General features: G+C 41.7%; 1 protein-coding gene across 2 annotated transcripts in view; it reads right to left on the bottom strand.

The window, feature by feature from the left end:
- Positions 1 to 27,589, bottom strand: part of Nup93 (nucleoporin 93) — a 103,099-nt gene that overhangs the window by 10,292 nt on the left and 65,218 nt on the right. For both annotated transcript variants that reach the window (XM_041650065.1, XM_041650066.1), the window contains 9 exons: positions 23,706 to 23,768; positions 18,537 to 18,665; positions 10,266 to 10,340; positions 7,924 to 8,013; positions 6,580 to 6,719; positions 3,134 to 3,266; positions 2,312 to 2,469; positions 1,517 to 1,682; positions 1,029 to 1,122 (listed from right to left, as the gene is read on the bottom strand). In XM_041650065.1, the coding sequence (XP_041505999.1) occupies positions 1,029 to 1,122; positions 1,517 to 1,682; positions 2,312 to 2,469; positions 3,134 to 3,266; positions 6,580 to 6,719; positions 7,924 to 8,013; positions 10,266 to 10,340; positions 18,537 to 18,665; positions 23,706 to 23,768 (1,048 nt within the window). The remainder of the gene's footprint in view (positions 1 to 1,028; positions 1,123 to 1,516; positions 1,683 to 2,311; positions 2,470 to 3,133; positions 3,267 to 6,579; positions 6,720 to 7,923; positions 8,014 to 10,265; positions 10,341 to 18,536; positions 18,666 to 23,705; positions 23,769 to 27,589) is intronic.

Raw genomic sequence — 27,589 nt, forward strand, 5'->3', positions numbered from 1 at the left:
TCTCTGAGTTTAAGATCAGTCTGGTCTACAAAATGAGTTCTAGGACAGCCAAAGGGAGACCTTGACTTAAACAAAATAAAAAAAAAAAAGACCCAGTTCCTCTACTTTCTCTAGGCCTCACTACATGACTGGCAAGCAGCAGTCCCATTGTAAGATTTAAGCTATTTGCACTGAAGGTGTTTGATTTCTCCAAAGTGAGTTTGTCTTCAGTATGAACAGACATGGAAACCACAGAGACATTGAATGAAGAGTACTTGATTCACAGAACTCTGAACTCAGCAGCACTAGCTGTAGCTGCTGATCCGTTACTTCCCAGAGCTGCTCACCAATGAGGTCAAAGGGAAAAGCTACAGGTCTCTCCTTTGTAGCCAGATATGACCACTAGCAAGACCTAAGGGAGCAACAACTAAGGCCTCATTCACATCCCTCCCAAGCAAGAACTAGAAAAAGTTTATAGTCTATGACCATAGAAGCCATAGATTTTTTCCCCCCATTTTTTCTTTTGGTGGTGCCAGAGATGGATCAATCTGAAGGCTTCTGGAATATCAGTAAGTACTTCACTAAGGAGCTACAGTCCCAGACCCTTTAATTCTTATTCTGAGACAAAAATCTTTCTAAATTGCTTCACTCTGAAGCCCACGCTGGCCTTGAACTCATGATCTTTCTGCCTCAGTCTCCCAAGTATTGTATACAGGTGATACATATTTTTTCTTTTCTTTTCTTTTTTTCCCTCGAGACAGGGTTTCTCTGTAGCTTTGAAGAGCCTGTCCTGGAATTAGCTCTTGTAGACCAGTAGACCAGGCTGGCCGTGAACTCACAGAGATTCAAGAGATTCGCCTGCCTCTGCCTCCTAGGTGCTGGGATTAAAAGTGTGCACCACTGCCCAACTGATACATATTTCTTAATGCGTAAGTCTCTATCTGATTGAAAATGGTTAAAACTCAATAGAGGAGTTTATGTGTGAAGGACTTCCCCACAGGTGAGCCATGTGTCCAATAAGGAGAGAAGGTGACTGTCCAGGATCTTACCATAGTCTTCTAGCAGCTGTTTCTGGAACTGTGAGAGAGTGAGCCTGTCTTGTGGCGAGCTGGTGCCGTCATCATCAAAACACACCTGGTTCAACTAGATCCCCAAAGGAAACACACACACATTGATACAAACTACATCTGCAGCCATATGTCCAGCTGTGACTGTCCAGCAGCCATGCTCCGTATGAGCTGGAGGTTGCATGAGAACCTGGGGCTGGGTTGTAGCTCCACGGTAGAGCATGCCTGAGGCCCATTCTATCCCTAACAATGCATAAGGGAAGGGAAAAGGGGGAAGGGGCAAGGGGGAAAGGGAAAGGGAAGGAAAGAAAAAGAAAGCTAACTGTGTAGACATTAGTGGGAATTGTACAATAGAAAGCAGGCTGACAGACAGAAATTCCATGGTCCTGTCCTGATTGGCACACAAACATCATGCATTAAGCAGGTAAAGAGACTGAAGAACTTGAGTTAGCAAGTGAAGCTGTGCCTACTTTTAACCATAGGTAGTCCTCAGTCTTGTCGGCTACTTCGCTCTGATTGTCAGTGATGTCGCATCTGCCAATGATACAGTATACAGCACGCTTATAGGGGTCTGTGTTATTCCTGAGGGCTCTGCGGTAGTGAAGCCGGAGCTTGTTTTCAGTAGCTGGAGACAATCTGAAGACAGAGACACAGATTCAGCAAACATCCTCAAAGGCCAAGTAAAAGCATCCATGTAACAGAAAGCTCTCCATCAATGACCTGACTTGTAACTACCAGCACCATGTTCTTTGGCTCATCAGCTTTTCTCCAGTCCTAAGACTTCCGGAGGAAGGTCAGAAATGCCAGAGATCATTATTCCACTCGAGCATCCCTCAAGTAGTGACAGAGTGGGTTCTTCCCTTAACTGGACTGTTGTCAAATGTATGTCTGAATGCACATTTGTGTTCAGTAGACTATAGAGGCCAGAGTCAACCTTTCATGCCATTCTTTAGGTGGTGTCTTTTTATATAGTATCTCTCAATGGTCTGGACCTTGCCAATTAGTCTACGATGACTGGCCAGAGTCCCAGAAATCTTTAACCCTTCTTTCTTCGCCTTTCCAGTGCTGGGATCACAAGCATGTGCTACCATGCCTAACAAGGGTTCTGGGAATTAAACTCAGGCTTGCACAGTAAGCACTTAACCTACTAAAATAGCTCTCCAACCTCTTCCTCCAACTGTCTTCATTCCTTGGCCTCCACATTCCCTTATTCACACGGCTACTTGCACCAAAATCTTTGGCTCAGGCAGAGCATAGCATCGTACCTTCTATCTTTGCTATTCATGTACTCCTGGAACCAGGTTTTAAATTCCCCCAGCTGATGCTGGGCTCGACTGACAACTTGTGATGCAGCAAGCAGGTCTCCACAGCGCATGCAGTAATAAATTAACGCCCAGACAGGATGGCCTTCTACCTCTCCATCCTAAAAGACAAAAAACCAGTCAGTCAAATAAATGTTAATCAACCACTTTCTGATGTGCTGATGATAAGCTAAAGCACTTAATTCTCACCAGAACCCATGAGTTAAAAGCCACGGACAGCATCCTACTCCCTGTATTTTGCAAACACTAATTTGTCCAGAGAAATCTGGAAGAGTAATGTAGTGCGTATCTGGAGTTACTCTGAAGCGAACAGAGCCCATCTGACCCACAACAGCCACGCTTTCTGAAAGATCCCTTGCTTTGTCTCTCATACCCACATGTAAATTTCTAAGAGTTCTTAAAGCTCAACTGCTTCCTTTTCCTGCCTTTACTCAGGATTCCTGCATGACTAGTTTTCAATGGGTCCCTGGGAAACAGCCCTACCTGCTCATCCCTGGCATCTTCACCAAGCAGAATCCTTCCCTCACCCCGTCTTTTTTTTTTTTAAAGACAGGGTTTCTCTGTGTAGCTCTGGAGCCTGTCCTGGACCTCGCTGTAGACCAGGCTGACCTCAAACTCACAGAGATCCGCCTGCCTCTGCCTCCCAAGTACTGGTATTAAAGGTGTGAGTCCCCACTGCCCAGCTCTGAACCCCCTTTTAACTGAGAACACCTGAGAATAACTGACAGTTTCAGAATTTGTTTACCCATAAGATGCTTCTAGTACCTGAAGTCCTGGGGAGGGAGCTGGCAGTTTAATGTTTAGGAAACTTCGAACCAGCTGGTAAGTCCCTGGCACACCGCCCAGTTGGGCCTGATGCAGATTTCCAAACACAGTCACAAGGGTATAATTTTTATAACTGAAAAATTTTAAAGAAAAATGGTGAGGGTTGGCAACATGTATTTCACACATCTATGTCCACATCCAGAATGCTCAACTATGAACCCTATGGTCAAGGCCTGGATTTTAAGTCTCATACAGAAGAGCAAACAGTACATGCTTAAAGAAGCAAATTCCATTCTTATTACTGTACAGATTTATACTACGGCTACCCCAAAGAATTCTGAGGGGACTACAACTGAGGCTTCAAATACATTAAGGGTGGAGCCCTCATGTTCTAATGGGTTTGCTAGAAAAAAAACAACAAAACAATAAACGACAACAAAAAACAACAAACTTGAAAAATCTGAAATAAATTCCATGAAGTCAAAACAGTCCAGTGAATAGCAACACATCCTTTACTTTGATGACCAGTATTGACATTTGTATGTGTTTCCCATCTCTACATGTCCTACCTGACATGCACATAGGAACATGATTTTGTTTATTCCCAGAAGCACTTAAAAATATGCTACAAAAATCATGGCTACCTAACCTATGATCATTTCAGCCGTGTACCTAAGACTCAGGAATGAACCTAAGGGCCAATTACAGAGAACAAATTGTGGAATCTGATGCAGCTAATAAAAACAATGTTAAAGAATTAGAAGTTGAGCTATGTAAAACTACTATTATAGGCCGGGCAGTAGTGGTGCATGCCTTTAATCCCAGCACTTGGGGAGGCCAAGACAGGGGGATCTCTGTGAGTTCAAGGCCACCCTGGTCTACAGAGGGAGTTCCAGAACAGGCTCCAAAAATATATAGAAACCTTGTCTTGAAAAACCAAAAGATAAACAAACAAAGCTACATATTACACAAACACACACACACACACACACACACACACACACACACACACACACCTGGACCATAACTGTAGAAAAATAAGCTAAACTAAATACTCATGGCAAAAGAGGGTGGAAACTACAACAAAGCAACAGGAGCCTCTGGGTATGAGGAATGACATCCCCCCTCTTTCTTGCAGCTCTTCTCAGCACCTTTCTCAATCCCTATAAAAGTGTACATTGTTCTACAATAGAAAAGAAGCGTAAGGTAATTAACCAATGCATTCTCCTCACCACTACACGCATTTAAAAGCACAAGATGAGAGAACAGAGTGCCCTGTAGTAACCAGGACAAGCAGATGCCCACTATCACCTCCTCCAACTTGCAATAAGACAAGATCCTAAATCAAAGGAGCCCAAACTCCTTGAGAACCAAGACAAATATATCCACTGCAAGCTTTGGAACATGGAAGGGACAGGCCAAGCCTATATTTTCAACATTTTTGGCCTTATATCAAAAAACATATTTGGAACTAAGTCTCTTTTACCATCTGGTAGATTATGTAACTTGAAACAATTATACTGTCAGCAGAATAGCATCTGCAGAAATACTGTAACACGGAGTACAGATATTCAAACAGGTGATAAGGAAGCTTTCAGAAAATGCTGTCAGAGAGAGATGCTGCTCCACAGATGAAGACAGGCTTTGCTAGCTAGGCAAGAGCTTCAAAGAGCTAGAGAATGGGCAAAGAAAAGAATCATTAAATTAGGATCTGGAGAGATGGCTCAGCAGTTAAGAGAACCTGGGTTCGACTCCCAGTACCTACAAGGAGGCTTACAACCATCTGTAAGCCCAGTTCCAGGAGATCCAGTTCCCTTTTCTGATCTCACTGGCACCAGGCACACACATGGCTCACACATGTACTTGGAGGAAAAACACTCATACCGATAAAATACATCTAAAAAAAATTAAAAACATTTTAAAAAAACTAATGGCAACAAATAATAAAATGGGATACATATTTAGGAATGTAGTCTGGTGGCTGAAGCACCAGTTTAAAGATTAAGTTTATCAGAAAAAGCATTTTAAAAATTTCTTTTTCTTTTTTTTTAAATTTCTTAAGATTTTTATATGGGATAAAAAAATTTGCCTCATAGTTTGCCAGCTAAAATGAATAAATGTTGCTACATTAGATTCTTTATGGTTGACGATCAATACAACCAAACCTCCATCTCAAAGGTTTAGCCAAAGGGGCTGGAGAGATGCCTTATCAGCTGAGAGTACTGGCTGCTCTTTCAGAGACCTGGAATTCCAGATTCACATGATGGCCCACAACCACAACTCCAGTCCCAGTTATCCAACACCTTCTCCTGGCCCCCATGGACACTAATACAGACATACATGCAGGCAAAACAACCACACAAATAAAAGTATAGACTGAAGTGGAAAAAAAAAGTTTAGCTAAAGTCTGAAGAATTACTTTATAAAACTTTCACATACACATAATCTACAGAAATTAAAAACACAGAACCCAAAACCTTTTTAAGTTCCAGATTTCTTGTAACAAAGGAATGGAAGTTAGTGAGTATACATCAGAGGGTACTCATTTTATGTAGCTAAGGTGCAATTAGCATAGTATTTGATATGAAGACCAATCTCCTGCAGCATCAAGTCTGAATTTCCTCAAGGAACTTCCTAACCAAGTATTATTTTGTTAACAATAGGCTGATGCCCAGTGCCCTGTCCCTAAAATAGAGTCTGCTGCACAGTCCTGACCATTCCTGCTAGGATTCCACAGAGTTCCACAAAGAGGGACTAACGGCACACACCCTAATAATGAAGCAGACATAGGGTTTGAGGATACAACCACAAACCCTTCAGCAACCAAGCCCAGATACAAAGCACTGGCCTCAGCAGCTATGCAGACCCCTGACTCAATGATTAACTGGGTAGAGCCAGGAGCATAATATTAGAGCAGGTCTTCTTGAGGTTTCAAATTGCAAGGGTGAGTTAAAATGCTGTAAGGAAATGAAGGAACCTGGGGAACAAATGATGAACCATATTAGGAAAACAGGTTACGACCCAAGTCATTATCTAAGCAATATGTCTTTACATTAAATGATGACAAGCAGAGAAATAAGAGATGTCGAAAGTGTTCCCCTTTACCACCATTCCCATGTACGATTTTTTTGTTTGTTTGTTTGTTTTGTTTTTCCGAGACAGGGTTTCTCTGTGGTTTTGGAGCCTGTCCTGGAACTAGCTCTTGTAGACCAGGCTGGTCTCGAACTCACAGAGATCCACCTGCCTCTGCCTCCCGAGTGCTGGGATTAAAGGCGTGCGCCACCAACGCCCGGCTCCCATGTATGATTTTATCAGCTGCAGATACAGTCCTGGTAGGTAAGTGTTCTGACAACAGAACTAACTCAGCTCCAGTCAGTCTACAGGACTCCAGGTATAGCACCAGCCCCAGAAAAACACACACAGAGACTGACTTACAGCTGCCTTACCTCTGCTCAAGGTATCCCAAGGCCTGCCTGACAAACTCCATGCGCACTTCTACACTGCTTCGGCTCTTCAGGGCATCAGTTGCTGGTGTCAATACCACATCTGTCATTTGTTTGACCATGGCCCACATGTCAGAAATGCTCTGCATGTAAATGAGATTGCATGTGACAAAGCTGTAAGGATGGAGAAGTTATGTGGCGATAACTGCAATGGCAGGCAGAATGAAGAGGGACTGAGGCTTTCTGTCTGAGACCATCCTGGCTTGAACTCAGTGCAGAAGATGGGCCTCTGCCTTGCCAAACACCTGAGCTATGACCACTGATGAGCACCCCTTCCTTCCTTGGAGTTGGTCTTCAAATCAATTACCATGCCAGGCCTGACAGAACCAGCTCCATCACTGCAGGAACGTGAGTGTAACAAGAGCTGAATCTCAGCAGGTCATCCCTTAAGAGTGTCTGAGTGCACTTCTAGTCAACCAGCACTAGGAGTTTAAACACAAGTTCTTACAAGGTTATTTAAGTTTTTAAGGCTTAAAATAAGAGTTTAACCTAAATAATAAATGTTTTGTCTTCCCAGAGGCGATCTGGGCTTATGAATAAATGCCACAGCCTCCCTCAGAAGAGCCTCCAGGAAGGAGGCTTTTCTTTGTGTCACCCTACCCAGTGGGCCTCCTCTCCCCAGGCTGTGAAATTCTCCTTCAAAAAGTGTGTCTGGCACCCTAAAGACAGAACCAGGGAAATGCAACACAGTGGAGAGAAGTTGGTTCTTATGGTGCCCTCAAGGGAGAGCTGTAAACACCAGGCAGACGTGAGGAGTGAATTCTCACTTTTGTCTATAAAGCTACTTACACTGCCTTATATTTTACTTCTGGAAAAACCCCACATTTTTTGAAAAACAAATCAGTGTATAGCTGCTTCTGCTGCAGTAGCAGCCTTGGCTTCTTTTAGCCTCTGCTCGCACCTTCTGATTCTGTCCCACCCATCACTGCTGCCCCTTTCTAAAGAGAAAGCAGGCCAGGAATTAAGAGTGTGGACATAATAAAAATTGGGAGAAGGGATTCCAGAAAGAAAGGATGAGTTAAGTCCAAGGAGGTCACACAAACGGTGTCCTCGGCTGAGACCTGAGGAGAACCTCTCACCACTAGCTAATCCCAGTCTGGCCTTTTGACGATGTATTTTTAAAAGCCACCATGAAAACAATCACTCCAAATATATATAAAACACTAGAAAAAAGAATGTTATTTCATAAAACATTCTTTCTTACTATACTGCAGCCAAGTCAGTAAGCTACTGACCCCAGATGAACACTGAACTTGTGTTTCTACCCAGGCTGGCGCTGGGCACTACCTTGTCATCCAGCTCTGCGACAGATGAACACAGGTCCACCAGGTTGGGCTGAAGGTGTCCACTCACAATCTTCTCATTGTAGATATAAATCTGAAATAAAGGGAACCAAGTGGTATGATCTATTTCACTTCCTTTTACGATCTGAAGTCGTTATGAAGCCGGCAAGTGGCCAATAGAGGCTGATGCTCACCTTCCCTTCCCCAAAGTACCTAATCATTAACAAGACCAAATCTCCAGCTATGGCTAGCACCTTAAAGCTAATCACTAGCCCAGTCTTACAAACACCCATCAAACAAGGGACCAAGGTAGTTCAAGGAGAAAGTTTAGGACCAAAAATGAAGATGGGACTGAGGAACCATGGTCTGGCTAAAATCCATGTCAAAGTCTGCTAAAATTCAGGTCAGAGGACTGAATGGTTGTGGGGCCAGGGTTCATGGACTGGGGTAGGTTTGTCAGAACAGTGTCTGCTACACATCTGGAATACCTACTTCTAGAAAGCATCTCTAGGCCAAGTAGTGTTTGCTTCCAGGCCGGACAAGCTGAATTAAATCTCTGAGATTACCTACATGGTAGAAGGAGCGCTGATTGCTACTTGTTGTCCTGACCACTGCCCCCACAACAAACCAACAAATAAGTAAATAAATAGATGTAGTAATAAATAATCTCTGCTCTTCAGATAAAATCTCTCTCAAAACAAATAAACAAACACAACCAACCAAACAAACAAACAACCCCACAACTATGATTTGATGCAATGTTTATTAAGGTTTAAGAGAATATACTACTTCAGATTTGGTCTAAAAATATTAAAATCATGGTTACAAACTAAGTTCTACTCCTGTGTGTAAGGTTTTCTTTTACAATTTGAAGTCCTTGTTCTACAGAGGACTGAGCTAATAACAATTCATGGACCCATGGAACCTTTGCTTCTTCTATTTTAAATGGAGGATGCTGACATCATATAGCTTCCAGGGTTGTTACAAAGATTTAACAGGTTCTTAACCATAAGTAGTACTTAGGCACTCAATAAGCATGTCCGAGAACCAAGGCTATATTAGACACAGCATACAAGCATTCACTTTCTGTGGGCAAGCCAAGTAAACAGACAGCTAGCATTGGATCCTAAGTGCTGCAGGAGTCAAGTTCTACAGAGTTTAGCTTTTCAGATGAAGAAGCTACATTGTTTCTTCATTCATTTGTAATTTTGTTGGGTCTGAGATGATGGTGGCCATAGCAACGGAGGGAATCAGCCAATGGAAACTTAAAGGATAAGGGTGTGGAACGAATGTAGGAAGAAGAGGGAAAGCGATCTAAAAAGCAGAGAAAGGAGGAGGATGGACGTAGGCTTCAGCTACCTGGAGTTTGAAGCAGCACTGTATGAAGAACTCTGCTCCCAACCTGCGGAGTACATTCTCTGCTTTTACTCTTACTTAAAACAAATCTACATTTACACAAAAGAAATAGCTAGGATATTTCTCTCGACAAAGTGTTAACTAAGATTTCTAGTGATACATGAATCAGTTAATGTAGAATTCCATTAATTAATTAATTGGTAACTGAAGAGGGAGTCCTCTATTGGGTTAATAGTTCTTTCTTCCATTTATGTAGCTGTCATCTGTTTCTTACCCAAACCCAGTTCCAAGGTGGCAGGAGGGGAGTAGGAAATGTATCAGTATGTCCTCTCAAGGTCACAGCTAAGTGATGCAGGGCATAACACCTTGGAACTTTGCGGAGGAAAGTGACGATTACTTTGAAATACAGGCTTGACTTGCATTGTTTTATTCCAAGAGTCAACCGCAGGTAAGTAAGTCCTGCACACAGTTGCACATGAACCATCTTGATTCGTGCTTACTGATGCAAGCTCATGATCAGCAACCAGGAGTATGGTCCCCAACACACCAGGAGCATCCTTATCTCCACTGCAGCACTAACAGGATCAACACACTGTGCTTATTAAGGCAGAAAGCATTTTGAAAATCCCACTCAGCAAGGGTAAAAGAATTTAACATATCATTCATTAGCCAGCCAAGTAATTCAGTTCATACAGAATTCCATTTGCCACGCATTATAGTTCAAGGAAGCTATTGCCAACAGAGCAAAAAGAAACACCTGGTCAGCAGAGAGGGTAGATTTCAATTTCGCTGCATTCTCTGAGTCATTTGATTACCCTATTTAACCAAATGGAGAACAGCGGCATTCACGGTAAAATATTAACTGACCCTGTGAGCAAGAAGCCCACTTGCTTTCAGGGCTGACTTTCATGTGAAGTCACTATTCCCTCTGACTCTCCTGAGGATCACAGCATTTCTCCAGGATTATCTCTTCCTAAAAACCATACTCACCTGCCGGGCATAGGCCATCTCAATGCTATCCAGAGAACTTCGACCAGGAGGACCCACATCACTGATGTAACTTGGCTATAGAGAAAGAGACACCCAGGATTGGTTAAGAACAGTACTCACCCAAGGCATAAAACCCACAAACTCACCCTTGTCTGCATACTGCTAAGTGGGGGAACCTAGTGTGGGGAATGAGGGAAAAGAAAGAAGAACAGCAGCAAGGCTCTGCTACAAGGACACGGGCTCAGCTATCCTTTCATAGCCTCAGGAAACAGGTTCCAGTACTAAAACCCTAATTTTAAAAATTATCCATTTAAAGAGTAGTTGATTGCCACCTCTGAATTTCCATTTAAATGACTTTTGCCTAATGCTCTTGTTTTCAAAAGCACTTCTCCTTCAGTTGCCCTTGGCCAAGCCATTATTTTACCACATACAAAGTCAATTATCCATCAACAGGGTGTGTGCACTGTGATTCCTGAATAGAAGTGGCTGGCAAATATTCAACTGGAATTCCACAGGCAGGGCTGTGTAAGAACATAGATGCTGGCATAAGAATGGGAGAATGCTCCCTCTACTTCCTACATCCAATCAGGTCTCTGCACTGGGAAAATGTAGTCAATATACTAAGCCACACTGGGTATGACAGGACAGGACACAATATAGACGTGGATAACAGGGGCAGCGAACACCAGAGATCAGAAAGGCAAGGCAGCCAGACTAACGAGGTCAGGGAAGAGTGCGGCTCTCCAGGGGTCTGGAGGTATGTAGGGAGAGAGCAGGTATCGCTTAGACACAAGACTGGGAATGGGCTTCTCAGAGCAGAGAGCGTTCAGAAAACAGACATTCTGGGACAGAAAAGAACGTGGCAGAAGGGAGCTGCAAACTATTAGCACCCATGGCTGTGAAAAGTGTACCCAAGGTGTGTAAAACTCTTTCTCAAGGAGGGTTCACTCCAGACAGGGAGAAGGAAATACTGTGACAACACTCTCACAAAACAAGCCTAGGGTGAAAAAATCCAGTGATACCATACACGGAAAGATAGATGGTCTTACCTTCATGAACACAAAGAGAAATCAAACCAATCAATTTACAATATTTGGTAATAAAAGCCACTACTGTTAGGAAAAAACAGCAACAAAAACAAAAAGCAAACAAAAGCCAGGACCAGCACAGCAGAACTCTAAATGCAACTTCGCTGTGTAGAGCTGTATGCATAAAACAAGCAGACCTGGGCGGTGTTGGCGCATGTCTTTATCCCAGCACTCGGATCTCTGTGGATTTGAGACCAGCATGGTCTACAGAGTGAGTTCCAGAACAGGCTGTAAAGCTACACAGAGAAACCCTGTCTTGAAAAAACAAAAAACAAGCAAACAGAAACTTGAGCAGAATACTTGAGCCATTCCTACGAAAGCATGCTATTACAGCCACCAAAAAACAACATAGGCCTACATAAAACAACTCTAAAGTGAGTAAACATAAGGCAAAGGCAAATTGTAGAACCTCAAATACACAGTTTAGAGTTGACAAGAAAATGATTTGGCATACACATAGAATATTCCTAAGAAAAGGACACAGACTGACAGAAGTTCTGTCTGTGCAGGGTAAGAACAGCCACCATGAGAGGAGCTCTTTGTGGTACATCACAGCAGTAAAATGAAGGATCTGGTGAACAGAGAGATTTGAACAATTTCTGCAAAGAGTAGTGGAGCACTTTCTGTGCTTGGAATCCTACTCAAGTCCCAACATATGAAGTAGGCCCATCCCTTAGGAATCTGCCAGGCAGCACAATATACAACTTAGTGTGAGCTGTCAAATTCAAACTGTCAGTCACTCATTTAAGACATGTCATACTGCCACTATATGTTGGAAAGAGAACAAATGCTGCCAAACTACACTAAATAAGGCATTGTGATTTCAGAGGTGTTAAAATATAGGAAAGCTATATGATTGACATTTGAAATAAGGTCTTAAGTCTCTTATCAAAATTAGTGGCTGCTCAATATTCGCTGAGTTTTATGTACCAAGTGAAGAGCAGCAGCCGCCTCATCTGCAATGAAGCTTCAGCTCGGCCTCGGCGGGAGCCTGCTGCTTGCCAAGTCACTTTCCAGACACCTCATCCAGGGATCTGCCCACTGACCATGGCCAACACATCCAACCCACCTAAGTTAAATCCACCTTTAAATACTGCTTTTTAAAAAGTGTCTCAGAGACAGAGAGGGAGAGAATAGGCATGCATAGATAGGTAGACTCTCCTCTTCTACCTTTACATGGGCTCTGGGAACCAAATTCAGGCCAGCAGGCTTGCCTGGCAAGTGCTTTAACCCACTGAGCTCGCTCACCGGCTCCAAAATACAGTTTTAAATGTCGGCTAAGCTACATCTAGGAATTCCCACACTGTCAACTCCATCTTGTCATGTGAAAAGATGTAAGAGCTGTGACACAGGATGCATATCAGGGCGAACAGGCAAGAGACTCTCAGTGAAGCACATTATTTTTACCCAGGAAATACTTAAAAGTTAACAATCCGTCAATTCCTGCCTTCCTTTAAAAAGCTGTATCTCTTTCTTCAATGACATCCTAAGGACATTAATTTTCCAAATAACTGCATGCTATTAGAGTGTCACTTCTTTTATTAAAATTTGCCAGGCATAGATATTAACATTATGTTTTTGCTCTTCTGTTATTGAAAGGCTCCAGGGGACAACAAATGTTCTAGGGACTACCATATTTCAGTTCATTTCTGCCTTAAAAAATATTTTCTCCGAAAGCCTCGGGCTCAGCTTTATATTAAATTATCCAAATCTGAACACTTTCCTTCAAATATAAGGTCAACTCAACATGATCCGAGGCCTCCCCTCTAATGACTCTTTGAATTCTGCAATTCTTGACAATAAGGTGTCCAGAAAAGAATGCTATAGCCACCAAATCATACTTCAACTGACCTTAATAATGTGCAGTTTACCCAATGCTAACAGAACCACAACACTGTTGGTGCAGGAGAACTGTATTCTGTCAAGGGAAGGAGGAAGCCCATTCCTCCCATTCCAGCCCAGACCACAGAGCCACGTGGCTAGCATAGATAATAATAATGGGTTAATATAAGCTACAAGGGCTAATAAGAAGACTGAGCTAATGGGCTAATCAGTTTTATAACTTATGGAGATCTCTGTGTGATTTTCTCTGGGACTAAAGAGCTAGGGGACAGGGAGGGACAGAAACCCCAATGAGCCCAGCCCTCATGTTATAAATGGTGCCCAACGTGGATAACTACATCCACAAAAAGCCTGAGAAAGCTTGGGAAAGAATAAAGCATGGCTTCTTGGTGGCAGCAATTTCTCGGGTCTGCTCTGCTTGCTAGAGGCAAGCAAGTGCTCTCATTTAAGAGAGGCTTCCTGACTCAGCTTTAGCTGTAAAACCTTGCAGCTCTTTTAAGAGGTCCTGCCACAAAACACATAGTGTTGATAAAAAGCTGACTGCATGCTTTTCGGTTTTCAGCCGTAGTAGGAAAAAAAGCTGTGCCATTTTAAAATGCCAGCTTTCTGGGCCGTCCTGCCAGGGCAAACTGTGACTCTTTCAAGCAGGCAGTTCTGACTACGGAGCTTTTGAGTGTTGTTTATGGGGGCTGGAGAGATGACTCAGAGGTTAAGAGCACTGACTGCTCTTCCAGAGGTTCTGAGTTCAATACCCAGCAACTACATGGTGGCTCACAGCCATCTATAATAAGAGATTCAAAGAGGAGGAAAAACCTCTAAATGGTTTATAGTGTGTTAAAAATATATGCAGGCTTAAAAGAAAAAAAAAGGTTAAAATTCTTAAAAAGGAAAGAAAGAGTAGTTGGGTGTGGTGGAACACACCTTTAATCCCAACACTTGGGAGGCAGAGGTAGATTGACCTCTGTGACTTCAAGGTGTGGTAGCACATGCCTTTAATCCCAATACCTGGGAGGCAGGGACAGACAGATCTCTGTGAGCTCACGGCACGGTAGCACACACCTTTAATCCCAGCACTGGGGGAGGCAGAGACAGGCGGATCTCTGTGAGTTCAAAGACAGCCTGGTTTACAGAGAGTTCCAGGACAGACAAAGATATACAGAGAACCTGTCTCAAAAAGTAAAAGTAAAAATAAAATAAATAGAGGTTAAAATAAAGCCGCATAAAGATGGAAAATACACAGAGAATCTTGATACTGTATGCTATCATGCTCTCTTTGAATTGTTTGAATGCTGAGGAAGTAGCAACAGCTGCTAAAAGATATTTACTTATAAATGCTGCTGAATTAATCCAAGATAGGTATTTTGAAAATACCTTGGCTTCAAAATTGAAGTCAAAAGGTATATTACTTTGGAGAAGAGATTTTGCTTTTGTCTCCACAGAAAATGAGAGGCTGTGGATTCATTCTGAGTTAAGAAAAATTCAGTTTGATCAAGGAAGACCACCTGAGAAATCTCCAGTAGGAAAAGATGGCCCGGATGTCTGAGTTCTACATCCAGAACAGATTCAAGACTGTTGCCTGAGATGATCGAGACTCACAGGATACTCCAGTCAGGACTTGATTATAAATCTAAATTTTCTTTAGGTCCTTATAAGATCATCAGCAGGAAGTAGCCTGGAATACTATGCCCACATTCCCAAAAAAATGGACTACGGATATTTTCCTTTGTTCAAAAAAAAAAAAAAAAAAAAAAAAAAAAAAGAGGGGGAAGTGGTGCAGGAGAATTGTCTGTATTCTGTCAATCATGTTTTAAATAAACGCTAATTGGCCAGGCAGGAAGTATAGGTGGGTCAACCAGACAGGAAGTAGAGGCGGGGCAATGAGAACAGAATTCTGGGAAGGAGGAAGCCCATTCCTCCCATTCCAGCCCAGACCACAGAGAAGCAAGATGTAACCTGTCCAGCTGAAAGGTACCGAAGGTACCGAGCCACGTGGCTAGCATAGATAAGAATAATGAGCTAATACAAGCCACAAGAGCTAATAAGAAGACTGAGCTAATGGGCCAATCAGTTTTATAACTTACGGAGATCTCTGTGTGATTTTCTTTGGGGCTTGCTGGCTGTGAGGAACTGGGCAGGACATAAACCCCAACAAGCAGACCCCCTCCTGTTACACATTGTACAGACCTGGAGCATGCACCCCATGTCAGGCACTGGACTGAGCTTTGTGCCTGCTCTCAATCCTTACAACAGAAAAAAGGTATTTCAGATAGAAAACCAGGCTCAACCTTAATTCTGAGGCCTGTCCTCTGTCCTTCAAACTATATAGTCTACTCTACAGGAAGAACAAAGTGGAGATAATGCACTTTTCCACCATTTTGAAGAAAATTACATGCAAAGAGTCTATGAAAACACATACCACAAGAATGACTAAATGCTGAAAGATAAAACCATGTGTGACACAGACACGAGACAAATGGAATTACCACTGCTATTGGAGGATATACTGTTGATATTTAGGGGCAGTATCTTTAAATATGAACTTTCACAAGATGTGGTGGTTCATGTCCTAATCCCAACCCCTGCCCAGAGACTAAGACAAGAGGATCACCGTGGGTTTGAGGCCAGCAGGGGCTACACAGTGAGTTTTGGGCCAGATTAGACTATAGAGTAAGACTTTATCTCAAAAAACAAAACAAATAAAAACAATAAAAATGCTGAACTTTTCTTTTTCCGGGGAGGGTGTGTGTGTGCCAGAGATTGAATCCAGGACCAGGTACAAGCCAAAGTGCTCTTCCAGAGAACCCCAACTCTAGCACCAAAGCAGAACATATACATGTACTCTGACCTAGCAACTTCCTTTTAGGAGTACCCAAAAGAGATACAAATATATATTCTTATCAAAAGATAAAGAAATGCTCATAATAGTATTGTTTATAAAAGCCAAAAACTGGAGACTATCCAAATATCATCAGCACTATCTATCAACATCAGAATGGGCAAACAAAATTACTGATACAGTTCAGCCATAAAATGAAAGGCTTACCACTACAAATAAGCACATTTCATGGCTCAGGTAGTACAAAGTTCACGGAGACCTTTAGGAGTGTGGCAGAGGTGGGAGGCTACCGCTGAGGAGCTGGGGTTGTTTGGGTACTTCATTTTTAATAATCCACTGAATCATATGCTTAAGACTTTTATCCTTTTCTGTATAAACCTTACACTTTAAGTAAAAAGTTAAAAATAACAAAAGCTAAAGATTCATATGTAAGCTCAGGCCTGTAATTCTAACACTATGGAGAATGAGACATAAGAATCACCATGAATGAGGTCAGGCAACACAGTGAATACCAGACTAGTCAAGGCTATATTTTAAAACCCTAATCCTATCTCAAATCAAAACAAAGAAACAAAAACCTCCCATGAGTTTTCAGAAAATGGCAATTCTCTGGATAAATGGAGTGGACTGTGTGTAACACCTGACGCCTTCCATAGCAGCATCACTACCCCACCAAAGCTCCCAACAGAGAACAGCACAAGCATGGGCAACTCTTCAGGGGCCGGAGGTCACGGAACAAGAGCCCACTGAATACACTGGTCTATTTTTGAGAGAAGAGCAATTAAGGAAGAACATTTCATTTATAATTTATAATTACTTTCAAATCCCTATACAGAGCACAACCTATTAACACCATTTTTAAAAATAAAGTTTATAAAACCAGGAGTTGTTCTAATTATTTGCTCAGTCTCAGAAAGAAGCGAATGGAAACCCTAGATTAGCCAAGGGTCTGGAATGTTAGTTTTTTTCTCTGCAAAGACGTTTCTACCTGAAGTCTCTGAGTCTAAGAAATATAGGACAGGGTCCTTGAGGAACGGTTTCCCAAAATAATCAGACATTAGCAGCTATTTATTTGGAGACTAATTGACTAGAAAGACTAGTCCTTAAATCAAGAGCATGTGCAGGTACAAAGCATCAGAAGTCACCTTGCCGGTCCCACAAACTAAAATCCACCCAATCCTTGACCCACACTTCAGTATAGCCAAGACACAGAAGGCAACAGTTCTAGGTTTTGCCATCATGTTACAGTTCTGAGTCTGACCTCTTCTCTCTACAGCAGGAGCGTAGGTACCTGCACTGGATGTGGGACATATACCTGTTAATCCAGTACTTGGGAGGACAGGTGGTGCTACATAGTGAAGTCTTGTCAAAAAAAAAGTGCTAAGTACTTGTCAAACAAGTTCTAGGAAAAAGGAAAAAAGCTGAACACGAAGCACTGGTAAAATTAACACTTACTCTTAAAACATTAAAATTTGAAATATCTACTTCTAAATTACCTGAAATTAGTTTTAGATATTTAAAAAGGAGAGAGACTGACCTCAACTGTGAACTTCTTTCTCCTCCTAGTACTGTGGATTGAATAGAGCTTTGCGCATGTTATACTAATTGAGCTACATTCCCAACTCTGAAATTAGCTTAGAAAAGACAACACAGCACATGCCTTTAATCCCAGCACGCAGAAGGCAAAGGCAGGCAGATACCTGAGTTCCAGGCTAGCCAGGGCTTAAAAAAGAAAAAAAGTAGTAAGGAAGAAGCAATCAGCGTGAGTCAGATTCTCTATCATCACGGATTTGCGCCAACAATGCTACTTCACCAGACCCTGAAGGTCTGTCTGAGGGTCAAACAGCTCGTACAAGGCCTCACTGGACTCTATGACTCAGGATCTCAGGTCAGGGTTGCTCCACCCCTCCTCAATGGTGAACACATGGCAGGCACAAAGGCAGACAGGTCTGTTAGGCCTAGATGCACCCTCCCAAAGTTCCTTGCAGGAAAGATCTCCAACATGCAGCGAGACAAAGAAGAAGGATGCAGAAGAGAATACACAGCTAATTTTGTGTAAAGCACACAAAATTAAAATATACGTCAGACACGTACATTTGTATAAAGCAAGGCTAGAAATATGTATGGAAGAAGTAACAGTGACGGCTTAGGGAGGCTGGACAGGGGTATCTGCAGATAGGGTGTTTTAATTTTGGAACCACATTTCTACACTGTTTTTATTTTTTAAATTAATTTTTTTTCCCCCCGAGACAGGGTTTCTCCGTAGCTTCTGGTTCCTGTCCTGGAACTAGTTCTTCTAGACCAGGCTGGCCTCGAACTCACAGAGATCCGCCTGCCTCTGCCTCCCAAGTGCTGGGATTAAAGGCGTGCGCCACCACTGCCCAGCTTTAAATTAAATTTTTAAAAGAGAAGAAAATTTGCAACTTAGTAAAACTACTAATCAACAGTGTTAAGTCAAACCCTGGGACTTCATATTTTAACTAATGTTTATCTGGTTCAACCTACCTCACTTTCTTGGGTGAAGTCAAGGGCGTCCTCTCCTGATGCCAGCAGTGTGTGCAGGATTCTTTGTTTCACTTGTTCCCACTCGACCAGCATTGACTCTCGATGATACTCTTCAGCCATACCAAAGGTCTGTCAGAGAGGGACGGAGAGTGCAGGCCCAGTGAGGAAACGCGGACTGGTTCCCTTTAAAACCAGGTGGAACTACAGAACAGGGGCCCCCACCCATCAACCACTTTCCTAGAATCAGATCCAGAAAAAACAAATCTATTTTAAAATTTATCATTTAAAAATTTTGCTAACAACTATTTCTAACATACTTCATATCTCACTGATTTGGAGACATTTTTTAAAACTCTTATTAAATTATGAGAAAATATACATAAGATTTGCTGTTTAAAATTATTTTACTATTTTATGTATATAGCTGCTTTGCCTGCATGCATGTCCACACACCACATGCACATTCGGTGCTCATGGAGGCCAGAAGGGGCTATCGGATCCTTGGGGCTGAGTTACAGATGGCTGTGAGCCACCACGTGAGTGCTGGGAATGAATCCCAAGTCCTCTGGAAAAGCCAGTGCTCTTAACTACTGAGCCATCTCCAACTCGAGGTTTACCATTCTTTAAGTGGACAGTTCAGTGGCATAAAGTACAGGTGCAATGACCATCACCTTCCATCCTTATAATCTAATGCAAAACTGAAGCTCTGCAGCTGTTCACCAGTAACAGGCCATTCCTTTCTCTACCCAGACCCTGGCCACCATCAGCCTGCTTTGTCCCTGAGAGCAGCCACTGTAGTTATTGCACAGAAGTGAAACCATACACTGTGTATTTTTATTAATAACTTAGTTTATTTAGCAGTTCTTAAGGTCTATCATATTGAAGAATGTGCCAAAATTTCTTTTCATTTGTGCACAACACTGGTAAACACATACAGATCTCCTCAAGTCCCAGCCTTCGATTTGGGGACAGACTCAGACGCAGTATTGCTGGCATCACATTAGTAATCTTTTTACTTTTCTGAGGCTACATACTTTACATCACCACTGATAGCGAATCAGGGTTACCATTTCTATAAATATCACAACCACTTATTATCTGTTGTTGTTTTTAATAAGAGTAGCCGATTTAGATTTGTTTTCCTAATAATTAGTAATGATGAGCATTTCTGTGCTTTACTAGATTTTTGGAATTAAGCTACCTATTATAAACTACAGTAGTTCCCTTTTTTTTTGGTAGGACATAAATTTAACAAAGACCAAAAAAAACCCCACAGATTCTCCTTATTTGTTTATGTATTTTAAAACATTGATTTTTTTTTGTAATAGGAAGAAAGTACTAAAATAAAAAATAGCCTTCTGGTATTGATTTCCTAACAGTCTATTCAACATCACAAAAATTCTGGTGACTACACTACTGTCAACTGACAGAGACAAGACAAGACAGGAAGCTACCTGAACAAAGGCACTGAGAGAGAGAGAGAGAGGGAGGGAGAGAAAGAGAGAGAGAGAGAGAGAGAGAGGGAGGGAGGGAGAGAGAGAGAGAGAGGGAGAGAGAGAGACACTGAAGTAAAGCTGTTCTCAGCCTGTAACTCTTTAACTGGTAGGGCACATTTCCCTCAGCTAAAGCCCACTTTTCAAAAGGTCATCTCACCTACAGTGAGACTGGCATCTAATTAAGGAGCATTGAGGGCTTATTAGTAAGGCCTGTTTTATTTTAGGCAATGTAGATAATTATAATGGTAATAGTTATGCACATAAACTGTGGAGAACTATTAGAGAAATAAATATACTCTTAAATATACTCTTTCTACAATGTACTAAGTTTGTTACAATATAGGCTAAAAGAACAACGGATACAATACACATGCAAACAGAAAATGACTAGGAAGAAGGGCAGCACATTCTGTACCCTTTCTACAGTGTACTCTGGAGACACGGGAGAAATAAACATTAGTTTAAACAGTTTTCCCCCGCTTTGTTCTTTGTACTGAGAATCACACAACATGAGTGTCGGGTATGGAGTAGACCAGCCGGTTTGCCAGAGTTGAAATATACACAGGGAAAACCTTTGTCTCCTGTACATACATGTAAACATAAACATAGTGGCTGTACATTCTGACTGATGTGGGATTTCCTTCTGTATGTGTTCCTTTTACTCGTTGACAAATAAAGCTCTTTTAGCCAATGGTTTGGCAGGGTACAGCCAAGCGGGAAGTTGAACAGAGAGAGTAAGCAGAGTCAAAGAGATGCCATGTGGCTGCTGAAAGAAAAGGACGCCAGAATCTTACCAGTAAACCACAAGCCTCCTCATGGTAAAATATAAAATAATAGAAATGGGTTAATTTAAGATGTAAGAGCTAGTTAGAAATATACCTGAGTCATTGGCCAAATAGTATTGTAATTAATATAGTTTCTGTGTGATTATCTGGGTCTGGGCAGCCAGTCTCCATTTACATTCTAACAGAGAAATGTGATGAATCAGGAAGGTGGAGTCAAAATGGGGAAAGAAGCTATCACTAGATGTGACCCTCTAGAATGTGCACACAAGGAAGTCATACTATTTTTCAAGTTCTTCTTAGTGGCACACCAACTGCCTCTTTATCCCTGAGACTCTCCCAGCACAGCAAAGTACAGGGTACAAGCGGCAGGAGGACCAGGGCAGGTGGAATAAAGAGTTTGCAAGAGCAAATAAGACAAAGGCAAAGCTGTGGCACTGGCCAAGGATTCAGCGTCAGCAGGTTTCTCTCGGAGACGTGTCTCTGGCTAATAACCAACAGCAAAGCCGTAGAGGCAGCTCAGCTGATGGGGACAGTGGGGTCAGAATTCCAGTATCAGGTAAGAGTTAAAGTGACAACAGCGGGGATTAACTACACCCACTCCCACCCCTTCAGCTATCCTGGTCAGCTTTGAAAACTGGACACTCTAGGGACTCAAGTGCTCATATGTCTGAAGGAGGATGCCAAGCTACTTATTTACAAACAGCCAGCAGCCTAAACACTGTCAGTCTATTCATCGGTGGTGTGATAGAGAGCATAAAATAAAAACAAAGGCCCAACATTAAATTCTCTTCTCTTCCACACCACCCCAGCTTATCTTAATTACACCGGAAATAATGAAAGATCCAATCTGTGCGCCACTCAGGGATGGATAGCTAGCCAACCACGGTTCACCAGTGGCCGACTGGGTTTATAGCAGAGTCCAAACTACTGAACTAGATTTTAAAAAAAGAATGTTGACCAAAGAGAAATCAACAGAGAAATAAAAACCTAGAGAAAAGCGTAGCGAGGGCCTGAGGCAAGGTAGGAAGTAGACAGAAAAGAGTATGGGGTAAGTTGAAAGAGAATGTGAAGACCTGAAAATCAAAAGGAAGGCAAGACCAACCACAGGAAAAAAAAATAACAAAGCAGTGGAGGAAACTATTCAAATTAATTTTGAATCACTATTATTGTTATGTGTGCAAAGCATTACCTGTAGAACGCAGTAAAGATAAGAAGGCAGGGATCAAACTGAATGACTGAATTAAGAAGAGGTTGGGAGCTCCTCACCTATTTTACTAAAAGGAAGGGCGCAATAGCTTTGGCTTCATATCTGATTATTACTGAGCTGTTGCAGCTTTTAGAAACACTGCATGTGCTCTGAGAGTGTCATTTTGGCTCGCTGAGATGCAGCAAACGGGAGTAACAAGGACATATTTGTGGTTTTCTAGCCTGTTTTCCTGGTATTTCAGTGGGACACTGGCAAGTTATTCAGATATAAAACTGCCACCAAAATGCCAAGAAGCTGCTGATTTTTTAAATCATTTTTTATTGAAAATGATTTTTGCTCAGTAACAACCTTCTAGGGTCCAGCCAAGTCAGAGGTGTCCTCGCAGGCTGGCTCCCAACACTGGAATGTCTCCCTCATAAAAACATATGCACACATTTTGCGCTGTGGCATGTCACCTAAACGTTTTGGCTGGCTGTACATTTAGTCTCAGTATGGCACAATATTTAGAGACTGCCAATTTCAGAAACACATTCTCAGGGTAAATGGATTAATATGGTTTGGAGGCATTCAAGAATCCTAATTTAATTTCATTGGTCTTTTATAGCAGGACAATCAATTTTGGTGAGAAATTCAAAAGTGTGAACATTTTTAAATGTCTTCAAATATAAATCAAATAAATTTCCCTATTTCCAAGACTAAGTACTGCCTCCAACAATGTAATTAATGAAATTTAGAATTTTCTTATTGGTCACTTGCCGCCTTTGGAACATTTCTTGCACACTAGAGAAGGCAAGACTCCTGTGAGCCTGTTGAGGATGCTCAGCTTTGGAGAAGGCTCTAACACAGCATACTGAGTAGGAGCATTTCTTACTTTTTGGTTTTCAGATGACACAAATAATACACAAACACATTCACTTGATATCCGAGCTAAATAAACACTGAGACAGAGAATAGGCGCTCCTCATCTGATTCCCTTAGCAGAGAGGTACAACAGCCAGACTGACAGGTGCTTCCAAGAAAAGCCACCTTCTCAGAGTCAGGTCAAACTTGACAGCTAACCTGTTTTCCTTCCTCCCTAAAGACCTCTCAGGAGTTTCAAAACTGAACTGGGATGCTACTGAAAGGCTGTAATCCTTGTCAGAAACAAAGGAGATAACTCTCGTTAGTAAAGGAAATGGAACCAGGAAGACTTTTGCACAATATGCACATTTATCTATCCTACTGTACCTCGGAGTCTCACCTAACAATTACTATACGCTCCCAGAATGAAAGCATCCAGAAACACCCATTGAGAGCATTTTGCAGGGGTGGAGGTAGGCAAAAATGTACAATGGCTGCTCTGGCTGATATACTTGCCATCATTTAGTGTGCCAAATATATTTTAAAAGCATTTGAGAAAATGTTAGCATGGTGTTATTGGGCTAGCAAGATAGCTCAATGGGTAAAGGTGCTTGCTGCCAACCTGGAAACCCAAGTTTGACCCCCAAACCCACACAGTAAAAGGAAATAATCGACCTGCAAAAGTTGTCTTTTGACTCCTACATGTCCCCCCAACTAAAAAGAAATGACAGCATAAAACAAAATAAAATAATAAAAAAAAGATGTTGCCATCATGCTGTGACAAAGAAAGCATGGACCTGCACTCCATTGGTGAGCACTGCACTTTTAGTTGTTTTCTTACCCTCTTCCTGGACTCTTCAATGGCAGATAACAGGGCATTATCTTTCTCATTCTTCAGGAAGCCCTGGGAAAGGAGGTAAAATGACACAACCAAGGTTATCTTCAAATAGCAGAAGTACACTGCAGAACAAAGATCATCAGAAGAATCTGACACGGTGTGCACGGCTATAATTTCTACCTCCAAGGAGGCAGGAAAAAGAGTATCAGTTCAAGGGCATTCTCAGCAACACAGGAAGTTGTAGGTCAAACTGGAAGACTAGGAACCATGTCCTCCCCGCCCTCTCTGTCCCTGCCAAATTCGAGCGCCTCCATTTACTACCATTTACTAATTTAGCGAAACTTAAATCTCAGTTGACTTATGTATAATAACGAGATAATATAATCAAGTTTTTGGCCTCAAGGCTCGATACACAGCTCTATCATTAATACTGATTAAGTCTAGATATGTTGGTGGCATTAAGAAAAGGTAGCCAGGAAGTCTTCCTTGTTCTTGCTCTGTCCTTATTTGCCTGAGATGAGGCCAGGAGAGGGAGGCAACAAGAGATTGCAGCAATAGCCACAAATGCATGCAGGCAGACTCGAGGTCAACGCCCCACCTTCCACACAAATGGAAAACTTCTTTTCCAAGGCTTGGAGCTCAGGGACCAAATATGAACACAGAAAACTAATATTAGTATTACATATTCTGGTGTTGAGATCAAAGTTTTAGCTGCAATATGGAAGACTCCAAGTTAAGATCCACCCCAGTTCCACCTACAATGTAAGACACAGTTAATGTATGGCAAAGTTCGCTATTCATGCATTTGTACGTTTCTAAAATGACCTGCTTTCCTTGTAATGCTTCCGTTATGCTTTATTTAAAAAGGAATTTGAGGAACTGTAATAAAAAGAATTATGCAAAAGGTTTTAAATGACAAGCTCAATTTAAAGGTATTTGATAATTTTCTACACGTTAGTTTTGATTACTTACATTTTAGCAACCAAATAGTCCTGGTTCTTAAGCTTCTGGTTAACAAATGTGGATGGAGGGAAATATAGGACTATAATTTGGGTAAGATATTATTAATGTTCACAGATTTCCAAGATTTCTATCTATTGGCCCATGATTCCTATACCTGTGCTCACACTCCAAACTGCAGGATGCACTGGGATGGGCGAAGAGCAGCCAGCTCCCAGAAAACAGTCCTTCAGAAAGACCACCCCGGGGCAGCTCTTAGGACTCAATGCAGACTGTATCTATACTGATAACAGGACTGTGGGTAAGGGTAGGGAGAGGCTTCAGTCCCCTTTTTAAAATGTAATGGACTCCATGTATAAGAAAGGGGGGTAAAAGACATAGTTATAATATATACATACATTGTCCATGGGGGAAAAGTCAGTAAACTTTTATTACGAATTCTCTGTTTTTGAGTCAGGGTCCCACTGTGTTGGGACCACTCACTATCTTTCTTTTAAGGGCTTTAATAGCCAAAGCTAAATTAAAGGTACACAGTGTCACCATTCATAAACAAAACTATACATCTATTACCGTGGATTGATATTACAAACAATAGGTAGGCAGGGACCATGTTCTGCTACAACAGAAAGCTGATTGAACAAAGCAGGGTGGGAGGAGAAGCTGCTATTTGTCAAGGCTTAGCTTAATTTTTAATTTTAATTTAATTTTGTTTTAGCTGAGGCAGAGAGCAATATGTGTGTTGAGTCTGATATTCCATCTCTGCTTCTCTGATCAGCACTTAACTGCTTGTATCTACACTCAGACTCCTCTTACATACATACGTACTAACAAATGCAAAGCAAAATACTTCTCACCGTGAAACAGAGCCCTCAATTTCTAAGAATAAATTTGAAGACGACATCCCTCTCTGTCTCTCTTTTTCTCTCTCTCTCTCACACATACATACCCCAGCAATAACAGGCAGAAAAAAAGGGCTAGGAATTTAAGAAAAATTAGGGATGGAGCTTTTACATAGGAGAGGCTGGAGGGAGGAAAAGGGAAGGGGGTAAATGAGACAATCATATTATAATTTCAAAGATAAAAGATTATTATAGAAAAAAGAGAATAGACATCATTTGGGGTCAGAGCAAGCTATTTGTCTTTTAAAAGCTACGTTTTTAAATATCAACAAATTAACTAAAGTATTTGTGCATGAGACTCAGATTTCAGATACGACCCACATATGAACAAAGACCACACCTTTATGTACCTCAAAAGCTGCCTGTTCTCTGTGATGCACACAGCTCACAGCACAACCATCCCTCAGAATGCTAGAAGACTGGTTCCAGACCCCTTTCCAAGATACCACAGTATTCACATGTAACCTATGCACAATTTAAAGCATAGATTATTCACACAACATAAATGCTGTATGAATAGTTTATATACCATATTATTTAGGCAAAAATGACAAGAAAATATGTATGTATTCAATCTCTACCCCTGACAGGTCCATCCACTTCTCTCCCCCAGGCTGCCCTAAACTTCCAATTTTCCTGCTTCAGCCTGCCAAGCTAGGGCCACAAGTATTACAAGTCTGAAACACCATATTGTGCAAGTCAGACAAAAACGCTTATTCTAGAAAGTTAGTTTTGGTTATATACATGGCCAATTATATTTATTCTGATCTTAGATTTTTATCCTTTATTCCTTTCTAAAAGGAAACATTAGAATGGGTTATACATATTATATTTTTAAAAAGTATACATTAGCAGCCTATCTTGAAAAGAATCTTAAAAAAATTAACAAGTACAGAGTAGTGAGGGGGTCTTGTGCCATCTAGTGGTGATTAATTTCTATTCAAGAACACATCTCTTAAGGAAAAAAAATAATGAAAAATGAAAAAGACATTCTAAAGACACAGTTTCTCTCCCTCTGGCTAACAAACTATTAGACAATAGACTCTCCCACCCCACCCTCACAAGAGATTCGAATTTCCCCAGCTACCTCATGATGGGAGAAAATGGGCTGAAGCCTAGTGCCAGTCAAAGGGGCAACCTGTCCCCAAGACAGAGACTTTCCACGGGTCTAACAACTTCTCAGACCACCTTGCAGAACAGACTGGAGCCCAGACAGTGAAGGGAGGGGCACACCTGGACTAGCACTGCTTAGCTATGTACACATCTTGCTCTCTATTTAAACCAAAACCTCATGTCAGGACCTTGAAGATGGATTTGCTCCTCTTTGTTCCTCTCCCATCTGCTCTTCATGCCTGTTTTGTTAACTAGCCTATAGAGGATGGGTAGCCCAAACTAGGCACTGACTCTTAACAACTCTGGTAACAGTAACAAAATCACTAACTCACAGATGGAGACAACAATGTATTTTATCACATAAATAAAATAATGAAGCAAAAATAAACATCAAAGTGGGAAAAAGACTCTTTGTCTTCCTCCCCTTCCTTCTCAGAAGCTGGACAGGGCCAGGTATGGTAGCTCACCACCGTAATCCCAGCACTTGGGAGGACTGCTGCAAATTCAAAGCCAATCTGAGCCTCAGAGTGAGACACTGTCTCAAAGCAACAAAACCCAAAACATAACAGAAAAAATAAAATAGCTGGACAGAAACATGATCTGCCTCCGCCTAGGTTATCCAACTTTCTTCCTTGACTCGTGATAACTAAAGTTACGTTTTAAGTATAAATTACTATGTTTAAGGGATCTATAAAACAAAAATACCTCTAACCTGTAAGCCCCTCTTGCCCAAGGACTTCCTGGAATGCTGGGAACCACTGCTCATGTAAGATAATAAACTTCTATAAACAAGCTTGGTTGCCACAACTGCACAGGAAGTGCTTGATCACATGTAGGCAGGAGGTACATGGGCAGGAAGTAGGTCAAGATGTAAGCTTGCCTCTGACTGAATAAAGATGGTTAATATACAGACTT

This window comes from Microtus oregoni, unplaced genomic scaffold (assembly GCF_018167655.1).
Source record: "Microtus oregoni isolate MIOR12 unplaced genomic scaffold, Mior012 000004F_ref0000308, whole genome shotgun sequence".
In the NCBI taxonomy this organism is placed as follows: Eukaryota; Metazoa; Chordata; class Mammalia; order Rodentia; family Cricetidae; genus Microtus; species Microtus oregoni.